The sequence below is a fragment of the Dermochelys coriacea genome, chromosome 2 (genome assembly GCF_009764565.3).
Source record: "Dermochelys coriacea isolate rDerCor1 chromosome 2, rDerCor1.pri.v4, whole genome shotgun sequence".
In the NCBI taxonomy this organism is placed as follows: Eukaryota; Metazoa; Chordata; order Testudines; family Dermochelyidae; genus Dermochelys; species Dermochelys coriacea.
In genome coordinates this window covers 269,634,613-269,660,282 of record NC_050069.1, presented here as the reverse complement: position 1 = coordinate 269,660,282, position 25,670 = coordinate 269,634,613, and the positions used below count along the sequence as shown (strand labels likewise).

Genomic DNA, 25,670 nt, shown 5'->3' with positions numbered 1-25,670 from the left:
GATCTACTATAATTTATTCTAAAACATTCCCTTGGACTAGGACAATTGCTTATTGTGTTGTGCTCACAGATGTTTTGCTCATGCTGTAACTTGTCATTTAAAGGCAATCACTTTTTAAAAAAATCTTTATTGAATCTTAATAGCAAACTAGCTTCAAATATAGGTTTCAGAGTAGCAGCCGTGTTAGTCTGTATCCGCAAAAAGGAGTACTTGTGGCACCTTACAGACTAACAAACTTATTTGAGCACAAGCTTTTGTGAGCTACAAATATGGCTTAAATGGGAGCAAGACTGGACCCATAGTGTATAAGTGAATAGTTTGTATATGAATTTAACCTCCTCCCCCCAAAGCAATTAATGTTATACTGTGTAAAATGAACAGGTATTTTTCATATTTTATTAGTGGTAGGCATAAATCTAAAGTATGTTTTCAAGATCTGTGTTGAGAGACTAGGGTTGCATTTAGCAGAGATTCAAGGAACAAACATTTAAATAAGATATTAACTGAACTCAGAAAAGATACCTTCAGAAATAATGGTAGTAGTAAAGATGAGTAGCCTCGCATGAAAAATAAGTGTTCATTTTACACAGTATAACATTAATTGCTTTGGGTGGGGGAGGTTAAATTCACATACAAACTATTCACTTATCCACTATGGGTCCAATCTTGCTCCCATTTAAGCCAATAGCAAGATTCCTATTCACTTCAATGGAATCAGGAACAGACCCTATATCTTTGGAAATAAAACATAAAACTCATCTTGTTAGCTCCAAATGGCCTGCTGAAGCACCAAATTTTCTTTTTCACTTTATTTTAGGTCCAATGAAGTCTTTCTTTATCACAAAGATACTGCACTTGACTATCACAGCAGACTGTTTTTAGCAGGATATAATAATGCTAATTCAGTGAAACATTTAACAGAAGACTCTTAAGAAGGGGAGTACTTCTCTTTTTGCATATGTGCTCAGTCCCAGATTGGGGAAAGCACATATTGTATCATTTACACACCCTATCAATGTGCTTCTGCCTATGTGCAAGTGCAGTTTTCACAACGTGACAGATACAAAGACTCATGATTCCAGATTCTTTTACTGGTCTCATTTCCAACTAAGGAAAAACAATCATTTCAACAAAAAAGGGGTCTGGTTCTTGGTCTCCTTTCCAGTTTTTGAGCTATTGGTCAAAAAATAAAACAGAATGCCACATTTCTATACCTGTCCAAAATTCATGACTCCTCTAGCTATTAATTCCCATTGTATTCAACAGTAGCTCACTCCTATTGCCTACCAGCTTTCATTATATTCTGTAGGAGAATCTAATTTTATTGTGAAGCCTCTTCAGTGTTCAATGTGTTCTGCTTAATGTTTTATTTGATTACCATTTGAACATATAAAGTGCTATATGACTAGGCTTGGAAAGATTCGATTTTTATCAATAAATGTCAATTTCACCACATGTAAGCATAAAAAAAAACAAAAAAAATTTCCATCACTAATAACTGCTGTTTACAGATAGGCAAAGAAAGAAAAATGCGGATTGAGAACTTATTAAAGTCAAATCCAGTGACTTAGACTTCTGAATAAGGCTTGTTACAAATGGACTAGAGAATGAATTAAAAAAAGGTAGGATTTGTTGATTTAAGGATATTTTGACATGTGATGTTGAAAGTGTGTGTCTAATGGTTTATAAAGCTTTAACTTTTTGCATCTCAATGTCTACTATTTTTAAATAATTGTCTGATCCCCCAGTTTCCTTACAACTGTGAAAATTCAAACTGAAACAAAAAATGCTTAAAACCTATAATTTTTCATAAGAGTGAAAATGTAAATCCATTAAAAAAATTTCAAATGCTTAAAATACACTCATTATCTGCTAAAAGTATATTTAAAAAATCAAATTCTGCCAAGCCTATATATATATATAAATGCTAGGTCCTACTATCATTCTGCATAGCACTTGTGGAGCATGAGGGTCATGCTCCACAAGTTGATAAAGTTTTGCATCCTCAGTAGCTATTGTTTACTTGTGTTGTAGGATGTTCTGCATTTATCTTCTACCTATCATCAATATTTGCTCAGTAAGACCTCTGGAACTGAGCTATTGCTACCACATGGATCCATCCCAAGGGTGGAAACTACTTTTGCTGTTATACTTCTTGAGCAAGAGGGGGAAACATTCTACACAAAGTTATTTGACCAGATTCTGCCCTGGGTTGCACCTGAGCCACCAATTGCAGGAGTGTAACTAGAGTGCCAGATTCAGCCCTCTATTTCAGGGGCTTCTTGAACCATTTCATGGTTTGAATCACATTTTAATGCAGAGCTCATTTAGGGGATCAAATGCCCCCTCATTTGTGATTGCAGAGAATCCCTATTTAGGAGCGCATATCATTCTCCAGGAACTGCTTACATGGGAAAGTAATAATTGGAAAGTATTTAATGTAGGTTTAGCTGTCTCTCATGTGATTTAGCAGTTGGAAGGAGAAGTCAGCAACATGAGACGAGACAACTCTCTGCATACCCACCACCAAGCAGTCCGTGGACCATCTTTTGCTCTATTCAATGTGCATCTTGCAAAATTAATTCTTTTAACTGCTTACCTGCTAGTTAATAATACAAACATTTAATATAGGAAAAATAAGACTAAGTTAGAGCAATTAGAACAACAACAATCTTGGTGAACCTCCCCATCAGTTCAGTTACCAGTAGGGTTGCCAACTTTGTATTTAAAAACCAGACACTCCAGCTGGAACAACCCCGCCCCTGCCTCCAACCCCACCCCTGGCCCACCTCTTCCCCCAAGGACCCACCTCAGTCACTCACTGCTTTTCCCCCTCTCTGCCCTGGTCGGGAGGTACACGCCTGCAAAGGCAAGGCTGGGAGCTGCAGCTGCCCAAGACAGGTAGGAGAAGGCCCCAGCTGAGTAGGAGCTGGCACAGATTAGTGACCAGGCGCCTCCCTGACCTCAGTGATGGGACTTTGGTTGTCTAATCAGTAGATCTGACCAGACACTGTCAGGTCCCCTTTTTGACTGGATTTTCCAGTCGAACATCAGGCATCATTCATTGAAAACTAATGTTATGTATACTACAATATAGCACTCTTCATTGTAACAGCTGATCATACAATACAAAATTTTACTCTTTTTCCCCCTTTAGTTCTCCCTAACTGCTCATATGTAGGCACAATTGGGCAATGTTAAAATCAACATCCTACAGAATTTGGAGGATTTATTTTAAACTTTCTTGCCGGGGGGGGGAGGGCAGCGAAGTCCACATCATAAGGTTTAAAAAAAGGGCACAAAAAACAGGTGTTTTTTAATCCTTTGCAGGCCACCTTTAAGCAAAGCATTTAACAAGATGCACAGGTTTGGTAAGATTTTCTGACCTGTGTTTGATTATGTTTTTAAGCAGAAGACTCCACTATTTTTCCCCCATCTCCATCTGCTGACACTTCCTCTTAAGTTGGAGCCAATGCTGCTTTTGGTTTAGAGAGAAAAGAATAATCCCACATCAGTTTTGCCTCTCATCTTTCATGTTGCACAGAAGCAACAGAAAGGAGAACATTATCCATTTCTGTTTTCTCTTCCAGGAGCTCAAAAATGAAGACTGCATCTCATGTGCTATAAATTACTCTAAATTGTGGAAGTTTGAACTACATTTTGTCTTTGGCTATACTAACATGCACTGCTGGCACCACGGTCATTTGCCTGTGCTTAATGGACTTTCCCATTTATTTCCTATTTTTACATCAAGAAGCCCAATCTCTTAAACTGATTTTAGGCTCTTTGAAGCTCTAATTTCTATCTAAAATTCTGTGAATGATCTTGCTCTGTTCCATAAATTCTCTGGTGATGGGGTCAAAGGTTCCTTATGTCAAATTTCTCCCATGTTTTCTGCAATGATACAGTCTCTCTCTAGTATAGGTTACTTGGTGTTTTAGAATATGCTTTTTTGAATTAAATTTTTGGTATAGTCAATACACTTTTATATGTCCGTTCTCCCCGCTTCCATGGATCATTGTGATAGCTAATAAATTCAGTTGCTTCTCACGGTTTAAACAGATGAGCTACAATGACTGGTCCGTCTCATGCTTGAGTTCAATTCAGTGTTATAAAAGGTATTCTACACAAAAGCTTTTCCTACAATCAGTACATATGTATGGTTCATATTCTCAGATGGATTTGCTGATGACTGAGTGAAAAATCAGTTCCCATAAAGCTTTTGCCACAGTGGTTACAGGCAGATGTTGTGAGTTCGTAAGTGATTAGTAAGTCTTGGTTTCTCAGTAAAGCTTTTCTCGCATTCTGTACATTTATAGGGTCTCTCTCCCGTGTGAGTTCTCTGGTGTCGAGTAAGATCTGCATGACGACCAAAGCTTTTTCCACATTCTGTACATATGTATGATGATACCTGACTCTTTTTTGCATGAATTCGCTTGTGTTTTAAAAGACCTATCTTCAATTTAAAGGTTTTCTTACATTCTGTACATAGGTATAGTCTCTCTCCTGTGGGTGTCTCCTGGTAGAAAAGGATACCTTTGAATTTATTGAAATCTCCTTTCCCAAGAGTAGAGTTACCCATTCTGCTTCCAGTAAGATTCCTTGGCTCTGTTTCTGTGCTCCAATTACTCTCACAAGTTATTCCATTGTCAGGAGTTTGGAAAACCAGGTCTTCTGAGCTTCCTGAAAATGATCCATGCAGTTCCACATTTTCTGGAGCTTCCTCATTATCCTGCACTTCAGTTTTGATCACAATCCCATCATCCACTGGAATAAAAAGAATCCAAACATTCATTTCATCTGTTTGGGAAAAGGAAATCTCCTAAAAATAAAACATTCCTGATCCATAATGCACAAAATGCTTGTAGGTCATATTGCTCCTTGAGGGAAACAAAAAACAGAAAAGTGATAACTTATTGGACCAGTAAATAATGTATGTCACTCAAACTTTTACATATAAAATGCCTCTCATAAGCTGCCAATTCCAGAAGTTTAAGGAATTTAGATTGAAAGAACTCCACACTATGTCATCTAATCTATCTCCCTGCATTTTAACAAGATAGATTTGACTTCGTAAACCATCCCTAGTAGAAGCCATGAATATCACCAGTAATGATGATTCTACAACTTTAATACCCTCAAAATCCATCTGTGCCTCTCTATTGCTACTGACAAAACCCTTGTCTGTACCTTTGCCATCTTACTTCTTGATTTTTGTAACCTTCTCTGTGGCTGTCTTGATTCTAACCTCTTCCACTCTACTCCATGCAAAAAGCTGCTGCTAGTGTCATCTTTCTCCCTCTTACTCAAACTGAATCACCTAACTCCCTGCCCCTCTTTTTTACTGCATTAAATAGAAATATGCCCTTTCCTTCAAGGCATAGATCATCCTGTCTCCAACATTTCTGCTCTCATTTTCCCCCTACTCCCTCTATATTTCCCATGCTCCTTCCTGTTCTTTCACCTTACTGCTCCCTTCTCAGACTCTTAGCATTGCTCCTTAGAGTACCCCTACATTTGGAACATCATCCCTCTTCTTTGCCAAACACCCTGTCTTGCCTCCTTCAAACCTTCTGTTAAAACACCTCATGGAATTCTTCCTTCCTCATGCTCCTTACTAAGAATTCTTCACCACCACCACCCTTCCTAAAGTATTTTTCCATGTCACTCAACCACTATGTTAGTAATGGTGGCCATATAAGTACCAAAAGAGATGTTTCATCTTAGACCACATGTTCTGCAAGGTAGGGCATGTATCATACCATTTGTTTAAAAAGGGTTATGTATATGTATATCAGTATGTGATTTTTAATATTAAAAAATACTAGTAATAACACAACATGTTATCCAAACACTTAGAAATTGGATGGATGAAAGGAGAGAAACTTCCTTAGACCAGAAAGTTCACCGGTTCCCATATCTACAATGAACTTATGACAAGGTCTTGTTATAAAATAGCAATACATGAGAAAAGACAAAACTATAAGAGTTCATCATGATGGTTTCTCTTGCCAGCTTTAAGTCAATTACTCTTCTGAGAGGTCTGAATCCATTACTCACCTATGCTAGGACTCATAGACATTTCTCTTTCTTCCAAGCCCTGCTGAGCCTTGACACGTAGCTCTTCTCTTGACTGCATATCATGTTTGGAGACTGAATAGTTTGGACAAAGAATAAAAAAAATCCCATAATATCTTCTTAATATTCACTGATTTTTTAAACTTCAAAGAATGTCACACTATCTGAAACTAATGTTTACATTGCTGTGGTAGTAGGTAAATTGAGCAGAGGTAACAGTGTTAAAGGTGACCATTTTTGAGTCTGTTCACCTTTTCAGATTATGAGACTTTTGGTCAATTTATTAATTTTTGTCAAAATCCCAGTTTTCATTAATATCTGTTTAAAAACAGTGGCTTTGACCTCTCCAGGAAAACCCAAGGGACTGGAATTTAAACTCTGCCCCTTGCTGACATCACTGCTATTTGCAAACCTTGCAGCTGCAAATAGCATTTTCCTCTCCATCCCCACACAACTCCTATGTAGGTTTCAGATTAGCAGCCGTGTTAGTCTGTATTCGCAAAAAAGAAAAGGAGTACTTGTGGCACCTTAGAGACTAACAAATTTATTTGAGCATAAGCTTTCGTGAGCTACAGCTCACTTCATGAGATGCCAGATGGCACACGCACCATCCCTATGGAGCAACTGAGCATGCTCTATCCCAGGGATGCATGGGCTGAGCAGGACTTTCCCTGCAATTGCTCCTCCTACCTGCTGGGGGTCACTATAACACCAGACACTAAAACCAAGAGCAAGGAGACTCTCTCTTCTATGCTTTCAATGCCCCTACTACTGACACCTAGGCAGTGTGGGGAAGAATGAAGTTGCCTGATTCAAAGGCAGAGAAGGGAGGAGAAAAGAGATGCAGAGCTGGGGTGGGGGAACGGGAAAGAAGACATTGGAGGGTAAGAGAAGGGGCTCCTGTCTGCCAGGGAATAGGAGCAGAAGGGAGCACAGGGTGGAAGGCTCTATAGTCACTAGAAAATACTCTCCAAAGAACATGTAATTCAGTCCATTTAATATTCCTTTTCCGTCTAGCAAATACCTGTGAAGCCCACTGGCTAAGTGTGTATCGCCATCCCCTTCTAGTGCCACACCCTCACAAATGATAAAAGCCTTCTACTCCTTCCACTTACTCTATTACCTCAAGTGGTAGAGGTCTGCCTCTAGGCAGAGGTCTGCCTCTGCCTCTAAAGATCCTAATTCTGCTGATGACCCATGTGGGAGGGACGATATTATTCCTCAGGATACTTTTTTTTTTTTTTTTTTAAAAAGAATACTTAAGAAATTACATCCAAAAAAATTACATTAAAAGAACATGAAGGTTACAAAGTCTAGCATGAATGAAGAACACCTATAACCTTAATTCAGCCCCCATGTGCATAGGCATTATGATAGTCTTTAATTATGTGATGATATACTATGTTTTCACACAACTCCTGCCCCATTTCTTGTAAAAGACTTATCGTACTTTGACAATAGATCAGGGTTGTGTTGTGAAAGAGGTTGTTGTCTGTAGGACCCCTGCTTCATTTGTTGCAGAAGTTGGATAGTGTGCTGCGAATGAGGCAGGGAACTGCAGGAAGAGAAAGGGTAGCCTCATGGTTAATGCCACTGAATATTGCCCTGGAGAACTGGATTCTATCCCTGCCTCTGCTGCAGAGTTCCTATGCGATGCTGAGCAAGTCACTTAAACCAAAATTTTCACAAGTGGCTACTTTTTTCCCCGCAGGTGTTCCTAATTTTCTGAAACAGCACCACACATGGGGTTGTACCAATTTAACTACTTCGATAACCCCCCACCACCACCATCACCACCACAGCAGCAAAGTCAGTACAAAAACTGTATACAGACCAGGTACTGGGAGGTGGGGTGGAGAGGGAGGGAATCAGAGTAGGAGCAGCTCACACTAAAACTTCATGATTAAAAGTTCCATGCGGTTTGTGATATACTTCTTTCACCTAAAATTAAGCAAAAACTGCCAAGGATGAAAGTGTGTGCCCAAAAGGCACACTTTAATTGGGGTGAGGGGAGTTAAAAAAAAAAATCTTAGAACTAAAAAAACAAAAACAAAAAACATGCTAAAATGTCAGTAATCCTAGAAAACATCAAAAAGGATTTGCAGATTACTTGAATAAAGATCCTGCAGAAAGGCAGAATGTTTGCTAGGAAATCAATTTCCTGAAGGGACCAGAACTCAGGGAGAATCCCAATCACACCATATGTACTAAACCACTTGGCAGTTTATGTCAGCTGAAAGTCCAGATCCCCTTCAAGAGGAAGAGAACAGACATCTATTCTTTCCCATTGCCATTTTTTCTTGTTTTAGAGTTGGCATATAGATTAAGAAATGATATAATCACAAATTACTTAAATACCTTATTCTTGAAATATTCTTTACTGAAGGAGTGCTTCCATCCACATCACACATGGAAAATAGCATCTGTGCATGTGGCTTCAACATACACAACTAAATAGTGTATAAGCATTATTCACAGCAGGAAAGTGGTGGATATAGAGGTATTAGAAACATGACTGTGTCTATCAATCTTCTTTTACAGAAAAGGACGTATGGAATTGATCTTCTATCACAAAGGTTTTGAAGCATCTAAGAACTGATCCACCAGCAATCAAAGGATTTGAGAAAACAGACCGGAGCCAGCCCAAGAACTGTACATATTTCACAACTTCCAAAGAATGAGTGAAAACTGACCTTTACCCAGTGAGATTAAAGATTCATAATTGTCCTTTATCACTTTTTTGTAAAGCTCCTTTTGCCACTCTTCTAAATTCTTCCTGTCAGGAGCTGCAACATTATCAAATGTCCCTGGGACCTGAAATAACAAATATTGCATACTTAGTATCTTTGATTACATCCTGACAAGGGCCTTACTGAGATTATTACATACGCAGTCATTTGCCGGGTGTTTCTGATGGCACTCTATATCTGATGGCTACTATATATCACCTTTACAAAGAGGAATTAGATATTTATACTGCTATGTCGCTCTCAAAGCAAGTATAAATGTTTTAAGGTGGTATTCCTTAGCTCTTCACTGAATCACGACTTCTCAAGCAACAGAATCAAAAGGTAGAAGTAAAGACTATCAAAGTCATCTTGGCCAATCTCTGAAACTCAATGCAGTTGTTCTCTTCAGCACATTCTTCAGTGCTTTCTTTGTTCAATATACTTTAAATGATTCAAGCTATGAGGCAACTCCACAGTTCAATAGATCTCACTGCCAGGATTTCTTTTTCCTGGTGATCAACTTAAATTTTCCTTTCGCTAGAAGAAAGGGATTGTAAATGAGCATACTGTCTTGCACCACACTGAATAATTCCTCTCTCTCTTTAGCATTTATACCTTCCAAATACTGGTAGACTCTTGTATCACTCCTTCACCAATACATATTTTAAAAATAAATTTTAAAAAAGAAGATCTTTCTTTATAAATTAAACGCTTCAACCCTTTAATCTATTTTGTTGCTCCTTTTTTCAGTTCCTTTCAACTCATCTAGATCTTTCTGATTTGAGGTGACCAGAGTTGAGTGCAGTATTATAGCTGCAGTTTCTTAAATCCACTTCCTCTTTTATTTACCAGATAGGAAGTGCTTCTTTTGGCCTTGAATCTTGTGTAATGCCACAACCTCCGCAAAGATTAAACAATCTATGATGACATTTGCCAGTATTTTTGCTCCTACAGTTATAAACATAAAATTTTGAAAATAAAACAAATCATCAATGAAAAGCTAGTGCAAATACATCCAAGACTGCCAATTTCACATCTAGCCTGTAACTCCCCACCCAATTAATTTTAATATTAAAGGACACAAACTACATGTAAAGTTGTATCAATACTTGCCTGATCAGTATTATTGTTCCCACGTGGCTTGTATCCATTTGGTAATATTAGAAGTGAACACTCTGCCTTTATGTATTGCCTTTCATTCAAATGGGTATCTAAGTGTTTGACAAATTTTATCAATTGTACAACCTATGGATCCAGTTCTACAAATCTGTAGTCATATGAGTATTCACTTTTACATTAGGAAACTATTCCATGAGTAGGTTTCAGAGTAGCAGCCGTGTTAGTCTGTATTCGCAAAAAGAAAAGGAGTACTTGTGGCACCTTAGAGACTAACAAATTTATTAGAGCATAAGCTTTCGTGAGCTACAGCTCACTTCATCAGATGCATCCGATGAAGTGAGCTGTAGCTCACGAAAGCTTATGCTCTAATAAATTTGTTAGTCTCTAAGGTGCCACAAGTACTCCTTTTCTTATTCCATGAGTAAGCACTACTCAGATGATGGTTTGTAATATCTGATCTTAAATAGGATCACCACCCAAAACTGACGTACAAGATACTGAACTGAACTGAAACTTAGACACTATTTAACAGTCCCCAACAAGGTCTGCCCAGATCTGAAGAAGAGGTCTGTGTAGCTCAAAAGCTTGCCTCTTTTACCCTCATAAATAGTCCAATAAAAGATATCTCCCATTCTCATCTCTCCAATATCCTGGGACCAACAGGGCTACAACAATACTACCCCCAACAAACATACACACTATAAGCTCTATACTACAATCAAGTCGTCCCAAATCAAATGAGATTATTCACATGAGTAAGGACTACTCAGTCATATGAGTACAGGTTTGCAGGATCGGGATCCATTTTAGAGCAGGAAGTAAAGAAGAGTACAGTATCCAACTGAAATGCCAGACAGAAATTTTTACTTGGGCAGAATGTAATTGCACAAGCTGAAACAGGATCAAGAAAAAAGTACCATAATATTGTCTGAATTCACAAGAGCTCAGCAACGGTGTGCCTCCTATCTCCATGGTGCACAATATTAAGTAGCAACTCAAAGGGAAAAGTGCAACCTACTGAATCATTTACATTTTTATTTCCTGCAGCACCTAGGTGTTCCCTGGAAGAATTCCCATCCAAGTATTCTCTTATTATGCTCTCTTAATTTAAGAGAAACAAATAGAATATGAAATATTTAAATTACCTTCAAATGTTCAGGATTCCGGATTCGTTTTCGAGTTTTATTACTTATTCCACCACAGAAACTTCGAGGTGTTCCAACAACCCAGTTTCCGTCTTCACCCAAAATGAATTTTTTGGGAACTGCTTCTTTCAGTAGGCGCCGGTTTTTCCTAATTTTTAGAGGATCGATTTCAAAAGAACTGTCCTCAAAATGTTTAGAACATAGTCGCTGATGTTTTGATGGAGTTCCCATTTCCCGACCCATGTTGTGAATCCACTGCTTCAAGAGAGGTTTGTTATGTAAAGGAAAACCATAGAAAGTAACTGTATTGTTCTTATATACCCCACTCGTAGCATTTTGACAGTTCAAAGCTGAGCAATAAACCATTGTAAAATGAGCAGTAGAAACAAATCTAAATAGTAATAAGATGCCAAGAGGTCAGTTTGCAGGGTTTATAATCAACTATTGCTTTAATATTAAGAGCAGTAGATATATGCACCTCAACAACGTACAGTGTTGTATAATACAGGAAAAGATTAAGTTCACAGTGAAGCAAAATGTAGTTGTGGAGCCAGACTTCAATATAGGACACATGTGGACCTCAGCATAGTTGATATCTGTAAAATACAGAGAAAAGTCAGGCTCCTGCTTTCTTAAATTATATACTGCTCTTCCTTAAACCATATACTGGCATATAGTTTCTGCAACTCCAAGTACCTATTTATAACCCCCCAAACTAAAATGTTTCTTTTAAAATAACATAATTTAACATTACCATGCACATCTCCCATATATTAAACACCCCTACATTATGCACACATACAAGTACACCCTATCAATCAGGATATTTGCTAAAAATTTTGCCATACTCAGGAGCAAAAAAATATGTATAACATTAGGGTTACACAGAAGGCAGCAACAGAAGGATGATGTACAATGTCCAAAAAGGAGCAATTCATATGAGGAAATGTCAGCTTTATACTAGTCGGGAAGAGAAGGAGACTTTGGTTGCACATTGGAGAAGAAGCAAATATCAGAAGATCGACATATGGAAGAAGCATGTTGGAGTGCAAGAACTCAAGTATATGCTGATGCACGGGGGGCTGTAGTCAACAAATCAGATATGTACCTACGTTTTAAATTGGGACGAAGGCATGTGTGAAGGAAAAGGAAATGGAAATGTCAAGAGAAGGGACTCTAAAAGGGAGAATGTTGGGAATGCATAGTACAAGCAAATTTAACCCCAAACACCCCAGAACTGGTTCTGGGATATCTCCTTTCCCTGGAATAAATCTCTTGACCGTTTCCACCATTCCTATATGTCTGAAAGTGTCTGAAGTTCCTGACACTCTGGTCACATGCGCAGCATTACACCAGCTATTCTGTCAAGGAGAAGCACCATGCCATCACGCTGGGGAAATGCAGATAGCCCTGCTCCACCATCTCAGCACATCAATGGGGGGAGAAGGGGAATAGTGAACCCTCCACTCTATTTCATCGTGGGGTTACGCTTAGGCAGCCCTGATCTATCAACCCAGTACGCTACGGGGGTGACGGCAGCCCCAGGTCACTGCCCTGATGCATTGGGGGGAGAGGGGGGAGTGGAGGAAAGTAGCCCCACTCCGCACCCCAGTGCATTGTGGGAGAATGTACAACCCATCACACAGTCCATTGCCCCGGTGCATTACGGGTCGGGGAGCAGAGAGCCCCACTCTATCCTGGGGGATGGGCACCACCCAGTCCAGCAGCCCACACAGAATTATTGGGGAGCATCCCCTCTCCATCGCCCCACGGCATCCTGAGGGTAGGGCAGCCCCACTCCATCGCCCCGGGGCATCATGGGGCGCGGAGCCTCTTCCAGAGGGCTCCATGAGAGTCTCTCACCTCCACTGCCGAGCAGCCATCTTCCCCCTCTCAGTCCCTCCCTTCATCACCGTCCCCCTCCCTCAGCGCGCGCAGCAGCCTGTAACGGCCCCGCCTTGCGCGCGCCTCTGCTCTCCGCCCAGTGCCCACCAATGGGAAACGACCACCCACCCCCGGGAGCCGGGAAGGTTACGGTAGGGAGCGAGGACAACGACCAATCAGAATCGACACCAGCTAGGATGGGTAACGGCTCTCAGCTTCAGTCTGACCAGGACGACACCATTCTCCCATCCTCCCCTCTGATTGGCCAACCTCTTCCGGGTGTTCTCCTCCGACTGGTGATCGACGGGCCTGAGGAACCAATCAGCCTCTTGATTCTTCCACTTTCCCCCGGGAGTCTGCTCTACGAACGACAGCGGCGGGCTGCTCCGACCTGGGCATTCCTATTGGCCCGCAGCCGGCAGGCCCGACTTGTGATTGGTGGAGACGGCTGTCGACCTTGCCGAAGAGCCCTTACCGATCGAGAGCGGGGCGCTGGGGCGGGCTGGGGAAAAGCCGCCGTGCGAAAAACTGAGGCTTCTTGTGATCCGGCCTCCCACCTCACCCCGCAGCTACCTGGGTGGTTGGTATTATCCCGCCTCCCAGAGACTCTGCCGCCCGCCCAGACGCGGCCCCTCAGTCGCCCTCCCCGCCGGAGTTCCCCTCGCGTTCCCCAAAGCTCCCTTCAGCCGCACCCAGGCCGTTCCCCCCCGCCCGCTGTCCCCAGGGCTCCCCTCAGTCGCTCCCAGACCCCCCCCACGGCTCCCCTCAGTCGCACCCACGCCATTCCCCCCCGCTGTCCCCAGGGCTCCCCCAGTCGCTCCCCGACCCCCCAAAGCTCCCTTCAGCCGCACCCAGGCCGTTCCCCCCCGCCCGCTGTCCCCAGGGCTCCCCTCAGTCGCTCCCAGACCCCCCCCACGGCTCCCCTCAGTCGCACCCATGCCATTCCCCCCCCGCTGTCCCCAGGGCTCCCCTCAGTCACCCCCAGAGCTCCCCTCAGTCGCACCCACACCGTTCCCCCCCCGCTGTCCCCAGGGCTCCCCCAGTCGCTCCCAGACCCCCCCAGGGCTCCCCTCAGTCACACCCATGCCATTCCCCCCCCCGCTGTCCCCAGGGCTCCCCTCAGTCACACCCATGCCATTCCCCCGCCCGCTGTCCCCAGGGCTCCCCTCAGTCGCTCCCAGACCCCCCCCACGGCTCCCCTCAGTCGCACCCATGCCATTCCCCCCCGCTGTCCCCAGGGCTCCCCTCAGTCACCCCCAGACCCCCCCCACGGCTCCCCTCAGTCGCACCCATGCCATTCCCCCCCCGCTGTCCCCAGGGCTCCCCTCAGTCGCTCCCAGACCCCCCCCACGGCTCCCCTCAGTCGCACCCATGCCATTCCCCCCCCGCTGTCCCCAGGGCTCCCCTCAGTCACCCCCAGAGCTCCCCTCAGTCGCACCCACACCGTTCCCCCCCCGCTGTCCCCAGGGCTCCCCCAGTCGCTCCCAGACCCCCCCAGGGCTCCCCTCAGTCACACCCATGCCATTCCCCCCCCCGCTGTCCCCAGGGCTCCCCTCAGTCACCCCCAGGCCCCCCCAGAGCTCCCCTCAGTCACACCCACACCGTTTCCCCCCCGCTGTCCCCAGGGCTCCCCTCAGTCGCTCCCAGACCCCCCCCACGGCTCCCCTCAGTCGCACCCATGCCATTCCCCCCCCGCTGTCCCCAGGGCTCCCCTCAGTCACCCCCAGAGCTCCCCTCAGTCGCACCCACACCGTTCCCCCCCCGCTGTCCCCAGGGCTCCCCTCAGTCACACCCATGCCGTTCCCCCCCCCCGCTGTCCCCAGGGCTCCCCTCAGTCACCCCCAGAGCTCCCCTCAGTCGCACCCACACCGTTCCCCCCCGCTGTCCCCAGGGCTCCCCCAGTCGCTCCCAGACCCCCCCAGGGCTCCCCTCAGTCGCACCCATGCCATTCCCCCCCGCTGTCCCCAGGGCTCCCCTCAGTCACCCCCAGGCCCCCCCAGGGCTCCCCTCAGTCGCACCCACACCGTTCCCCCCCCGCTGTCCCCAGGGCTCCCCTCAGTCACCCCCAGAGCTCCCCTCAGTCGCACCCACACCGTTCCCCCCCCGCTGTCCCCAGGGCTCCCCTCAGTCACACCCATGCCGTTCCCCCCCCCCGCTGTCCCCAGGGCTCCCCTCAGTCACACCCATGCCATTCCCCCGCCCGCTGTCCCCAGGGCTCCCCTCAGTCGCTCCCAGACCCCCCCCACGGCTCCCCTCAGTCGCACCCATGCCATTCCCCCCCCGCTGTCCCCAGGGCTCCCCTCAGTCACCCCCAGAGCTCCCCTCAGTCGCACCCACACCGTTCCCCCCCCGCGGTCCCCAGGGCTCCCCCAGTCGCTCCCAGACCCCCCCAGGGCTCCCCTCAGTCACACCCATGCCGTTCCCCCCCCCGCTGTCCCCAGGGCTCCCCTCAGTCACCCCCAGGCCCCCCCAGAGCTCCCCTCAGTCACACCCACACCGTTTCCCCCCCGCTGTCCCCAGGGCTCCCCTCAGTCGCTCCCAGACCCCCCCCACGGCTCCCCTCAGTCGCACCCATGCCATTCCCCCCCCGCTGTCCCCAGGGCTCCCCTCAGTCACCCCCAGCGCTCCCCTCAGTCGCACCCACACCGTTCCCCCCCCGCTGTCCCCAGGGCTCCCCTCAGTCACACCCATGCCATTCCCCCCCCCCGCTGTCCCCAGGGCTCCCCTCAGTCACCCCCAGAGCTCCCCTCAGTCACACCCACACCGGTCCCCCCCGCTGTCCCCAGGGCTCCCCCAGTCGCTCCCAGACCCCCCCAGGGCTCCCCTCAGTCGCACCCATGCCATTCCCCCCCGCTGTCCCCAGGGCTCCCCTCAGTCACCCCCAGGCCCCCCCAGGGCTCCCCTCAGTCGCACCCACACCGGTCCCCCCCCGCTGTCCCCAGGGCTCCCCTCAGTCGCTCCCAGGCCCCCCCACGGCTCCCCTCAGTCGCACCCATGCCATTCCCCCCCCGCTGTCCCCAGGGCTCCCCTCAGTCACCCCCAGAGCTCCCCTCAGTCGCACCCACACCGTTCCCCCCCCGCTGTCCCCAGGGCTCCCCTCAGTCACACCCATGCCATTCCCCCCCCCGCTGTCCCCAGGGCTCCCCTCAGTCACACCCATGCCATTCCCCCGCCCGCTGTCCCCAGGGCTCCCCTCAGTCGCTCCCAGACCCCCCCCACGGCTCCCCTCAGTCGCACCCATGCCATTCCCCCCCCCGCTGTCCCCAGGGCTCCCCTCAGTCACCCCCAGAGCTCCCCTCAGTCGCACCCACACCGTTCCCCCCCCGCTGTCCCCAGGGCTCCCCCAGTCGCTCCCAGACCCCCCCAGGGCTCCCCTCAGTCACACCCATGCCATTCCCCCCCCCGCTGTCCCCAGGGCTCCCCTCAGTCACCCCCAGGCCCCCCCAGAGCTCCCCTCAGTCACACCCACACCGTTTCCCCCCCGCTGTCCCCAGGGCTCCCCTCAGTCGCTCCCAGACCCCCCCCACGGCTCCCCTCAGTCGCACCCATGCCATTCCCCCCCCGCTGTCCCCAGGGCTCCCCTCAGTCACCCCCAGAGCTCCCCTCAGTCGCACCCACACCGTTCCCCCCCCGCTGTCCCCAGGGCTCCCCTCAGTCACACCCATGCCATTCCCCCCCCCGCTGTCCCCAGGGCTCCCCTCAGTCACCCCCAGAGCTCCCCTCAGTCGCACCCACACCGTTCCCCCCCGCTGTCCCCAGGGCTCCCCCAGTCGCTCCCAGACCCCCCCAGGGCTCCCCTCAGTCGCACCCATGCCATTCCCCCCCGCTGTCCCCAGGGCTCCCCTCAGTCACCCCCAGGCCCCCCCAGGGCTCCCCTCAGTCGCACCCACACCGTTCCCCCCCCCGCTGTCCCCAGGGCTCCCCTCAGTCGCTCCCAGGCCCCCCCACGGCTCCCCTCAGTCGCACCCATGCCATTCCCCCCCCGCTGTCCCCAGGGCTCCCCTCAGTCACCCCCAGTGCTCCCCTCAGTCGCACCCACACCGTTCCCCCCCCGCTGTCCCCAGGGCTCCCCTCAGTCACACCCATGCCATTCCCCCGCCCGCTGTCCCCAGGGCTCCCCTCAGTCGCTCCCAGACCCCCCCACGGCTCCCCTCAGTCGCACCCATGCCATTCCCCCCCCGCTGTCCCCAGGGCTCCCCTCAGTCACCCCCAGAGCTCCCCTCAGTCGCACCCACACCGTTCCCCCCCCGCTGTCCCCAGGGCTCCCCCAGTCGCTCCCAGACCCCCCCAGGGCTCCCCTCAGTCACACCCATGCCATTCCCCCCCCCCGCTGTCCCCAGGGCTCCCCTCAGTCACCCCCAGGCCCCCCCAGAGCTCCCCTCAGTCGCACCCACACCGTTTCCCCCCCGCTGTCCCCAGGGCTCCCCCAGTCGCTCCCAGACCCCCCCAGGGCTCCCCTCAGTCGCACCCATGCCATTCCCCCCCCGCTGTCCCCAGGGTTCCCCTCAGTCACCCCCAGGCCCCCCCAGGGCTCCCCTCAGTCGCACCCACACCGTTCCCCCCCCGCTGTCCCCAGGGCTCCCCCAGTCGCTCCCAGACCCCCCCAGGGCTCCCCTCAGTTGCACCCACACCGTTCCCCCCCCGCTGTCCCCAGGGCTCCCCTCAGTCGCACCCAGACCCCCCCAGGGCTCCCCTCAGTCGCACCCACACCGTTCCCCCCCCCGCTGTCCCCAGGGCTCCCCTCAGTCACTCCCAGGCCCCTCCAGAGCTCCCCTCAGTCACACCCACACCGTTCCCCCCCCCGCTGTCTCCAGGGCTCCTCTCAGTCACTCCCAGGCCCCTCCAGAGCTCCCCTCAGTCGCACCCATGCTGTTCCCTCCCCCCGCTGTCCCCAGGGCTCCCCTCAGTCACACCCATGCCATTCCCCCACCCGCTGTCCCCGGAGCTCTCCTCAGTCATTCCCAGGCCCCCCCCCCCAGAGCTCCCCTCAGTTGCACCCACGCCATTCCCCCCCCGCTGTCCCCAGGGCTCCCCATAGTCACTCCCAGGCCCCCCCAGAGCTCCCCTCAGTCGCACCTATGCTGGTCCCCCCCCCCACTGTACCTGGAACTCCCTTCAGTCACTCCCAGGCCCCCCCAGAGCTCCCCTCAGTCGCACCTAGGCCAGGCCCCCACCCGCTCTCCCTGGAGCTCCCCTCAGTCGCCCCCATGCCATTTCATCCCCTCACTCTTCCCAGAGCTCCCCTTAGTCACTTCCAGGACCCCCGCAGAGCTCCCCTCAGTCACACCCACCCCACCCCTCCTCACTCTCCCTGGAGCTCCCCTCAGTTGCCCCCAGCCCACTCCCCAGAGCTCCCGTCCATTGCACTCAGCCCCTGCCCCTGCTCCCCCTGGACCTCCCCTCTGTCACCCCCACCCCACTCTCCCTGGACCTCCCCTCAGTCACACCCAGTCGGCTGCCCCTGGAGCTCCCTTCAACTCTCGCCCAGCCCCACCCATCAGCCTCCCAGAGACATGATTGCCTATCCTCAGACATGGCCCCATCCCCTCTCCCAAGCTCCCCTCAAACATAGCCAGCTCCTTCCTCCAGCAAGCCCACAGCCCCTTTCTGCCTCCCTCAGACCACTCCCCACTTTCAGCTCATTATCCTGCAATCCCGAGGGCCCTCCCCCCCGATCAACCAAAATGGAGCGTGGTGACCCCAGTGCAGCAGCATTGGAGTAAATGTAGGACCGCTATTCTCAGCGAGGGAATAGGAGAGACTAAAGTGCATGGTGGTGTGGAAATCTAGAGGGAGCGTTTGTGACTGGTTCCATCACAGAGACCCCATTGGGACTGTCACCTGATGTGCCGAGATTACCTTTGAGCCTGTTTTCTCTGCCAGTTTAGGACTCCAGAACCCTGCCTTGTTGAGCCAGACACACGAGGCTGCTGCAACACAGACCCAGGTCTGGTCCATACCCCCAAAGCTGCAGACTTAACTGAAAATGGCTTAGCAAGTGCTCCTGTCTCCAGCACCCAGACACCCAACTCCCAATGGGATCCAAACCCCAAATCTGTTTTACTCTTTATAAAGCTTATATAGGGTAAGCTCAAATTGTGCACCCTCTATAACAGAGATATGCACAGCTGTTTGCTCCCCCAGGTATAAATCACTTACTCTTAATAAACAAAAGTGATATTATTAACTAAGTAAAATAAGTAGGATTTAAGTGGTTTCAGGTAATGACAGAATAAAGTAAATTACCAAGCAAAATAAAACAAAACATGCAAGTCTAAGCCTAATACATTAAAAAACTGATTACAGATGAGATCTCACCCTCAGAGATGTTCCAATAACCTTCTTTCACAGACTAGATTCCTTCCTAGTCTGGGCCCAGTCCTTTCCCCCTGATGCAGACCTTGTTAGTTCCAGCAGGTATCTTAGGTGAAAGGCAGGGGATTCCACATGACTGGAATCCCCACTTTGTTCTCTTCGATCCCCTTTTATATTTTTGACACAAGGTGGGTATCCTTTGGGTCTCTCTGGCTTACACCCCTCCTAAATGGAAAAGCACCAGGTTAAAGATGGATTTCAGTGTCATGTGACATGTTCACAAGCCCTCTGAGCCACCTTCCATTCTTTCAGGACTGGCCCACACATAGGCAGTGGAGGCTTGCAGGTAAACAGAGCCATCTACAGACCATGGTTCTAGTTAACGGGAGCCATCAAGATTCCAAGCAACCATTAATGGCCCACACTTTGCATAATTATGGTAGGACTTCAGAGTAATACTTCATATTTTTAGTTTTAGATACAAGAATGATACATATATACAAATAGGATGAACACACATAAAATTTGTAATACCTTACAAGAGACCTTTTGCATAAAGCATATTCCAGTTACATCATATTCACATTTATAAATATTTTTATAAAGCATTATGGAGTGCAATATTACAACATCATATCCAGCTCTTAGCAACTTTCCCTTCTGTCCACCCCACATTTTTTCTTCCTGGTAGTACCTCCTCTCCCTGTTTGAAAATATACCTATAAGTCTCAGAGCTCTTCAGTCATCAAGTTGTTTAGCTGAAGGCATCATTCATTTGACTGTAGCATAGAGAGGGTGAACATCTTTAAAAGTGGTGAAAGAGATGTATTGTTTTTTTATTTCATGAAACTTGGAAGGACAATTTCGCAAGTACCTAAGAAGATGATGTCAGGGACACAGAAAAGGAAACAAAGCTAATTTAGTGACTGCAATGAAGAAAGATGTAGACACGATGAAAAAAAATACTTAATATACGTTAACAACCCATGCAGTAGTAGCAGCAGCAAGACGGTCACAGCAGAGACATCAGATGAAAAATGCATAGACAATCCGCAACTGAGCATTCAAGAATCACCACAAGAAAAACAAAGATCCAAAACAAAACAAATTCTTTATCTGAACCAGAATGGCGATGCCACTAGTGACAGAGATTAAATGATTCCCATTATAAGCATTCATAGAATCATAGAATATCAGGGTTGGAAGGGAGCTCAGGTGGTCATCTAGTCGAACCCCCTGTTCAAAACAGGATGAATCCCCAATTTTTGCCCCAGATCCCTAAATGGCCCCCTCAAGGATTGAACTCACAACCCTGGGTTTAGCAGGCCAATGCTCAAACCACTGAGCTATCCCTCCCCCCACAAAGCAGGACCAATCCCCAATTTTTTGGCAATACCATTTCTGATCCTGCTTTATGGTCCAATCTAACACCCAAAATTCAAGATCTGCTAGTGACCAGTGGTCCACCAAAAGTAAAGGACATGGATTTTTCTCTGGATGAGCAGAATTGCCATTTTTCTATGATGTTTTTAATACAGAAAGCTTGAAAATGGTGAAGTTTTGAAGCGGCGCTGGCTGCTTTACTCAGATTCCACTGACAAGGTTTTCTGTTTCTGCTGCAAGCTCTTTGACTTGAATCCAAAATCATCCCTAGCATTCAAGGGATTGAATGATTGAAGAACATGTCTCAGCTTCTCACACATCATGAAAAGTCGCCTAGTCATTTCAATTCCTACCAAATGTGGATCAAAGCAGAGCAAAAGGCTAAAACAGGATAATTGCATGAACATGGATCTTCAATGTGTGATTAAACAAGATACAAAACACTTTTTATATTAAGAGAATATTGTAAAGAGGCTCATGACAATAACACTTTATCTTTCTAAAAATAACATGGTTTTCCAAGGTTTATCTGACAGGCTCTTCACGATAACAACGAGAATTTCCTAGGTTTGGTGGAATTACTAGGAAAGTACAATAAAGTAATGAAGGAACACTTGCGACGCATACTTTCCAGGGAGGTGACAGATCTCTACTCTGGAAAAACAATCCAGAATGAGATAATTGAATTATTGGTGAAGAAAATGCTGCTAGATATTCTTAAAAGGTTAAGGAGTGCCAAGTTCCACTCCTTTATATTGGATTGCATTCCAGATGAGCGCCATTATATATATAAAAAAAAAATGTATTTCACTATTAGGTTCCTTGATACTTCAGATGGTAAAGTGACCATTCAGGAGCACTTTATTGGTTTTAAAACAGTGGACGAGTCCACAGGGGAAGGCTAACTGATACTATACTTACTACTCTGAAGGAATGTGACAAATATCCAAGACTGCCAGGGCCAGGGTTATGACAACAGTGCAAATATGAAGGGGAAAAACAAGGGTGTACAGGCAAGAATCCTTAACCAAAACCCAAGAGCATGTGGATGTCACTTGCTCAATCTTGTGGTGGGGGATGCTGCAACATCTTCACCGGAGTCCATCTCCCCAGGTGGCATTCTGCAAAGGATCTACCTTCTGTTCATCATTGGGAGATTCTCACAGATCATGTCAATATCACTGTGAAGCCAATATGTGAAACACACTGGGACTGCAGAATTGACAGTGTTAAAGCTGTCTTATACCAAAGAGCTGAAGTCCACGATGCCGTCATCGCGTTGGCTGAATCAGAGCAAGCAGATGCTGGTGTCAGTCATGAAGCACTCACCCTGGCTTGTGAACTAGCTGAATTCAAGTTTCTTGTCTCCATTGTGGTGTGGTACGATATCCTTTTTCAAGTCAATGTCGTGAACAAAAGCATGCAAAGCAAGAAAAATGTCAACACTGTTGCAGCCACAAACTTGATAAATGCTTGCGTGACTATATTGTAAACTACAGGGAAGTTAGGTACGAAGGAACTCTGACAACAGCTAAGGAAATAGCTGAAAATCTTGGTGTTGATGTAGAGTTTAAACCGTGTTCATCATAAAAAGCATCAATTCAGCCATAAATGTGAAGATGAAACAGTTAACAATCCAGAAGTTTAAAATTGAATTTTTCAACCGGCTTTTAGACACTGTGATGTCTCTGGAAGAACTGTTTGAGCAAACGAATCAACATGTGAACCTTTGGGGCTTTCTATATAACATAACATGACTCTCTGACAAAGAAATTTTGATGAAGCACTGTAACAACTTTCATAGTGCACTGACATATGGAGAGAGCTCTGACATTAATGGCAGTGACCTCTGCAAAGAACTTGGCTATCTCCAAAGTCTGCTTCCAATGGACTGTAGTGCTCCTCAAGAAATTCTACAATTTATTTACAACAATGAACTTAATGACAACTTCCCAAACACATGGATAGGACTCAGGATCCTGTTAACTGTACCTGTAACAGCAGCGAGCAATGACTGGAGCTTCTTGAAGTTGAAGCTCATAAAAACACATCTGCGATCGACCGTGGGAGATGACAGACAATCTTCGCTGGCCATCCTGTGTATTGAGAATGCTGTGGCTCAAAACATAGACCTGTCACAAGCAAGGTCAGAATTTACAGCAGCCAAGGCACACAGAGTTGCCTTCTGAGTCTTGGTGAACAACGTTTGTTTTTTTATTTAGTTTAGTGTTTGTCATTTAGCTATGTTATTTTTTGACATTTATTTGAATAAAACTGAATTGTCATTTGTAAATTTTAGTAAATTATAAAAAAACTTTTGAGATTACAGCTTAATTTTTGAAACTTTCGTTAATATCACTACATACTTAAGCTTAAAAGGTGCAAAAATTCAAGTTTGCCTATGGCGCCATTTTCCCTAACATTGGCCCTGTGAGAGGACACACTCCCAACCCTAAGGAGGTACGAATATGAGGTACAAGGTATGCCTAGATGGCTGGCAGGTAAACCTAACCCACTTTATCCCTCAACTTTGGCTGTCTGGCCACATCTCTCCCACCATATTACCACTCTCTCTTTCTCACTATTTCCCAACATAAAGAACAGAAGCATCTATCCTCCCCCAGTCCTGATCCCAAATGAATGCCACTATGGGCTCAAATAACTTGTTTCCCTCTAACAGCAGTGCTGAACAGATAAAGCATCCTCTGGCTCCTCAGACCTAGACTTCTCAACCAACAAGCTACAGATGGTTTGAATGGCAGCACTGGAATCTTAGCTTCAAAGATGCTTCTCCTCTCCTTGGCCTATCACTGCTAACCCCGACCAAGGGTATTCTATCTGCTACCCAAGATCCATAAACCTGGAAATCCTGGACGCCCCATCTTCTCAGGCATTGGCACCCTGACGGCAGGATTGTCTGGCTATGTGGACTCCCTCCTCAGGCCCTACGTTACCAGCACCCCCAGCTATCTTCGAGACACCACTGACTTCCTGAGGAAATTACAATCCATCGGTGATCTTCCTAAAAACACCATCCTGGCCACTATGGATGTAGAAGCCCTCTACACCAACATTCCACACAAAGATGGACTACAAGCCGTCAGGAACAGTATCCCCGATAACGTCACGGCTAACCTGGTGGCTGAACTTTGTGACTTTGTCCTCACCCATAACTATTTCACATTTGGGGACAATGTATATCTTCAAATCAGCAGCACTGCCATGGGTACCCGCATGGCCCCACAGTATGCCAACATTTTTATGGCTGATTTAGAAAAACACTTCCTCAGCTCTCGTCCCCTAATGCTCCTACTCTACTTGTGCTACACTGATGACATCTTCATCATCTGGACCCATGGAAAAGAAGCCCTTGAGGAATTCCACCATGATTTCAACAATTTCCAGACAACCATCAACCTCAGCCTGGACTAGTCCACACAAGAGATCCACATCCCGAACACTACGGTGCTAATAAGTGGATGGTCACTTAACCACCACCCTATACCGGAAACCTACCGACAGCTATGCTTACCTACATACCTCCAGCTTTCATCCAGACCACACCACACGATCCATTGTCTACAGCCAAGCTCTATGATACAACCGCATTTGCTCAAACCCCTCAGACAGAGACAAACACCTACAAGATCTCTATCAAGCGTTCTTACAACTACAATACCCACCTGCTGAAGTGAAGAAACAGATTGACAGAGCCAGAAGAGTACCCAGAAGTTACTTACTACAGGACAGGCCCAACACAGAAAACAACAGAACGCCACTAGCCATCACTTTCAGCCGCCAACTAAAACCTTTCCAACGCATCATCAAGGATCTACAACCTATCCTGAAGGACGACCCATCACTCTCACAGATCTTGGGAGACAGGTCAGTCCTTGCTGACAGACAGCCCCCCAACCTGAAGCAAATACAACAGAATCACTAACCCAGGAACCTATCCATGCAACAAAGCCTCTTACCAACTGTATCCACATATTTATTCAGGGGACACCATCATAGGGCCTAATCACATCAGCCACACTATCAGAGGCTCGTTCACCTGCACATCTCCCAATGTGATATATGCCATCATGTGCCAGCAATGCCCCTCTGCCATGTACACTGGCCAAACTGGACAGTCTCTATGTAGAAGAATAAATGGACACAAATCAGACGTCAAGAATTATAACATTCAAAAACCAGTCGGAGAACACTTCAATCTCTCTGGTCACTCATTACAGATCTAAAAGTGGCAATTCTTCAACAAAAAAGCTTCAAAAACAGACTCCAACAAGAGACTGCTGAATTGGAATTAATTTGCAAACTGGATACAATTAACTTAGGCTTGAATAAAGACTGGGAGTGGATGGGTCATTACACAAAGTAAAACTATTTCCCCATGTTTATTCCCTCCCGCCCCCACCCCCACCGTTCCTCAGACATTGTTGTCAACTGCTGGAAATGGCCCACCTTGATTCTCACTACAAAAGGTTCCCCCACCGCCCCTGCTATCCTGCTGGTAATAGCTCCTTACCTGATCATTCTTCTTACAGCGTGTATGGTAACACCCATTGTTTCATGTTCTCTGTGTATATAAATCTCCCCACTGTATTTGCCACTGAATGCATCCGATGGAGCGAGCTGTAGCTCACGAAAGCTTATGCTCTAATAAATTTGTTAGTCTCTAAGGTGCCACAAGTACTCCTTTCTTTTTGCGAATACAGACTAACACGGCTGCTACTCTGAAACCTATCATTCATAGAAATAACCTTCCCACCAAGGCTTTTTCATTAAGGTTGAAGTTAACTCATGTGCAAAGATCTACTACAAGAACTACTATGCACTGTTTAGGAGACTGATAGGCTTAAGTGGCACATAGACCTTTTGTACACTGCTCCTTTAAATGTTAAATCTTCCTTTCTAAAAAAAGAGTTCAGAGTAGCAGCCGTGTTAGTCTGTATGCATCCGATGAAGTGAGCTGTAGCTCACGAAAGCTTATGCTCTAATAAATTTGTTAGTC

At 47.1% G+C, this 25,670-nt stretch overlaps 1 protein-coding gene across 1 annotated transcript in view; it reads right to left on the bottom strand.

Moving 5' to 3' along the window:
* Positions 1-3,082: 3,082 nt before the first annotated feature.
* LOC119850703 overlaps positions 3,083-25,670 on the bottom strand; it is a 40,592-nt gene continuing 18,004 nt past the window's right edge. Inside the window, 4 exon segments of the mRNA XM_043507139.1 lie at positions 3,083-4,800; positions 6,061-6,153; positions 8,772-8,892; positions 11,072-11,484. Coding sequence (XP_043363074.1) covers positions 4,235-4,800; positions 6,061-6,153; positions 8,772-8,892; positions 11,072-11,484 — 1,193 coding nt within the window. The 3' untranslated portion in view covers positions 3,083-4,234.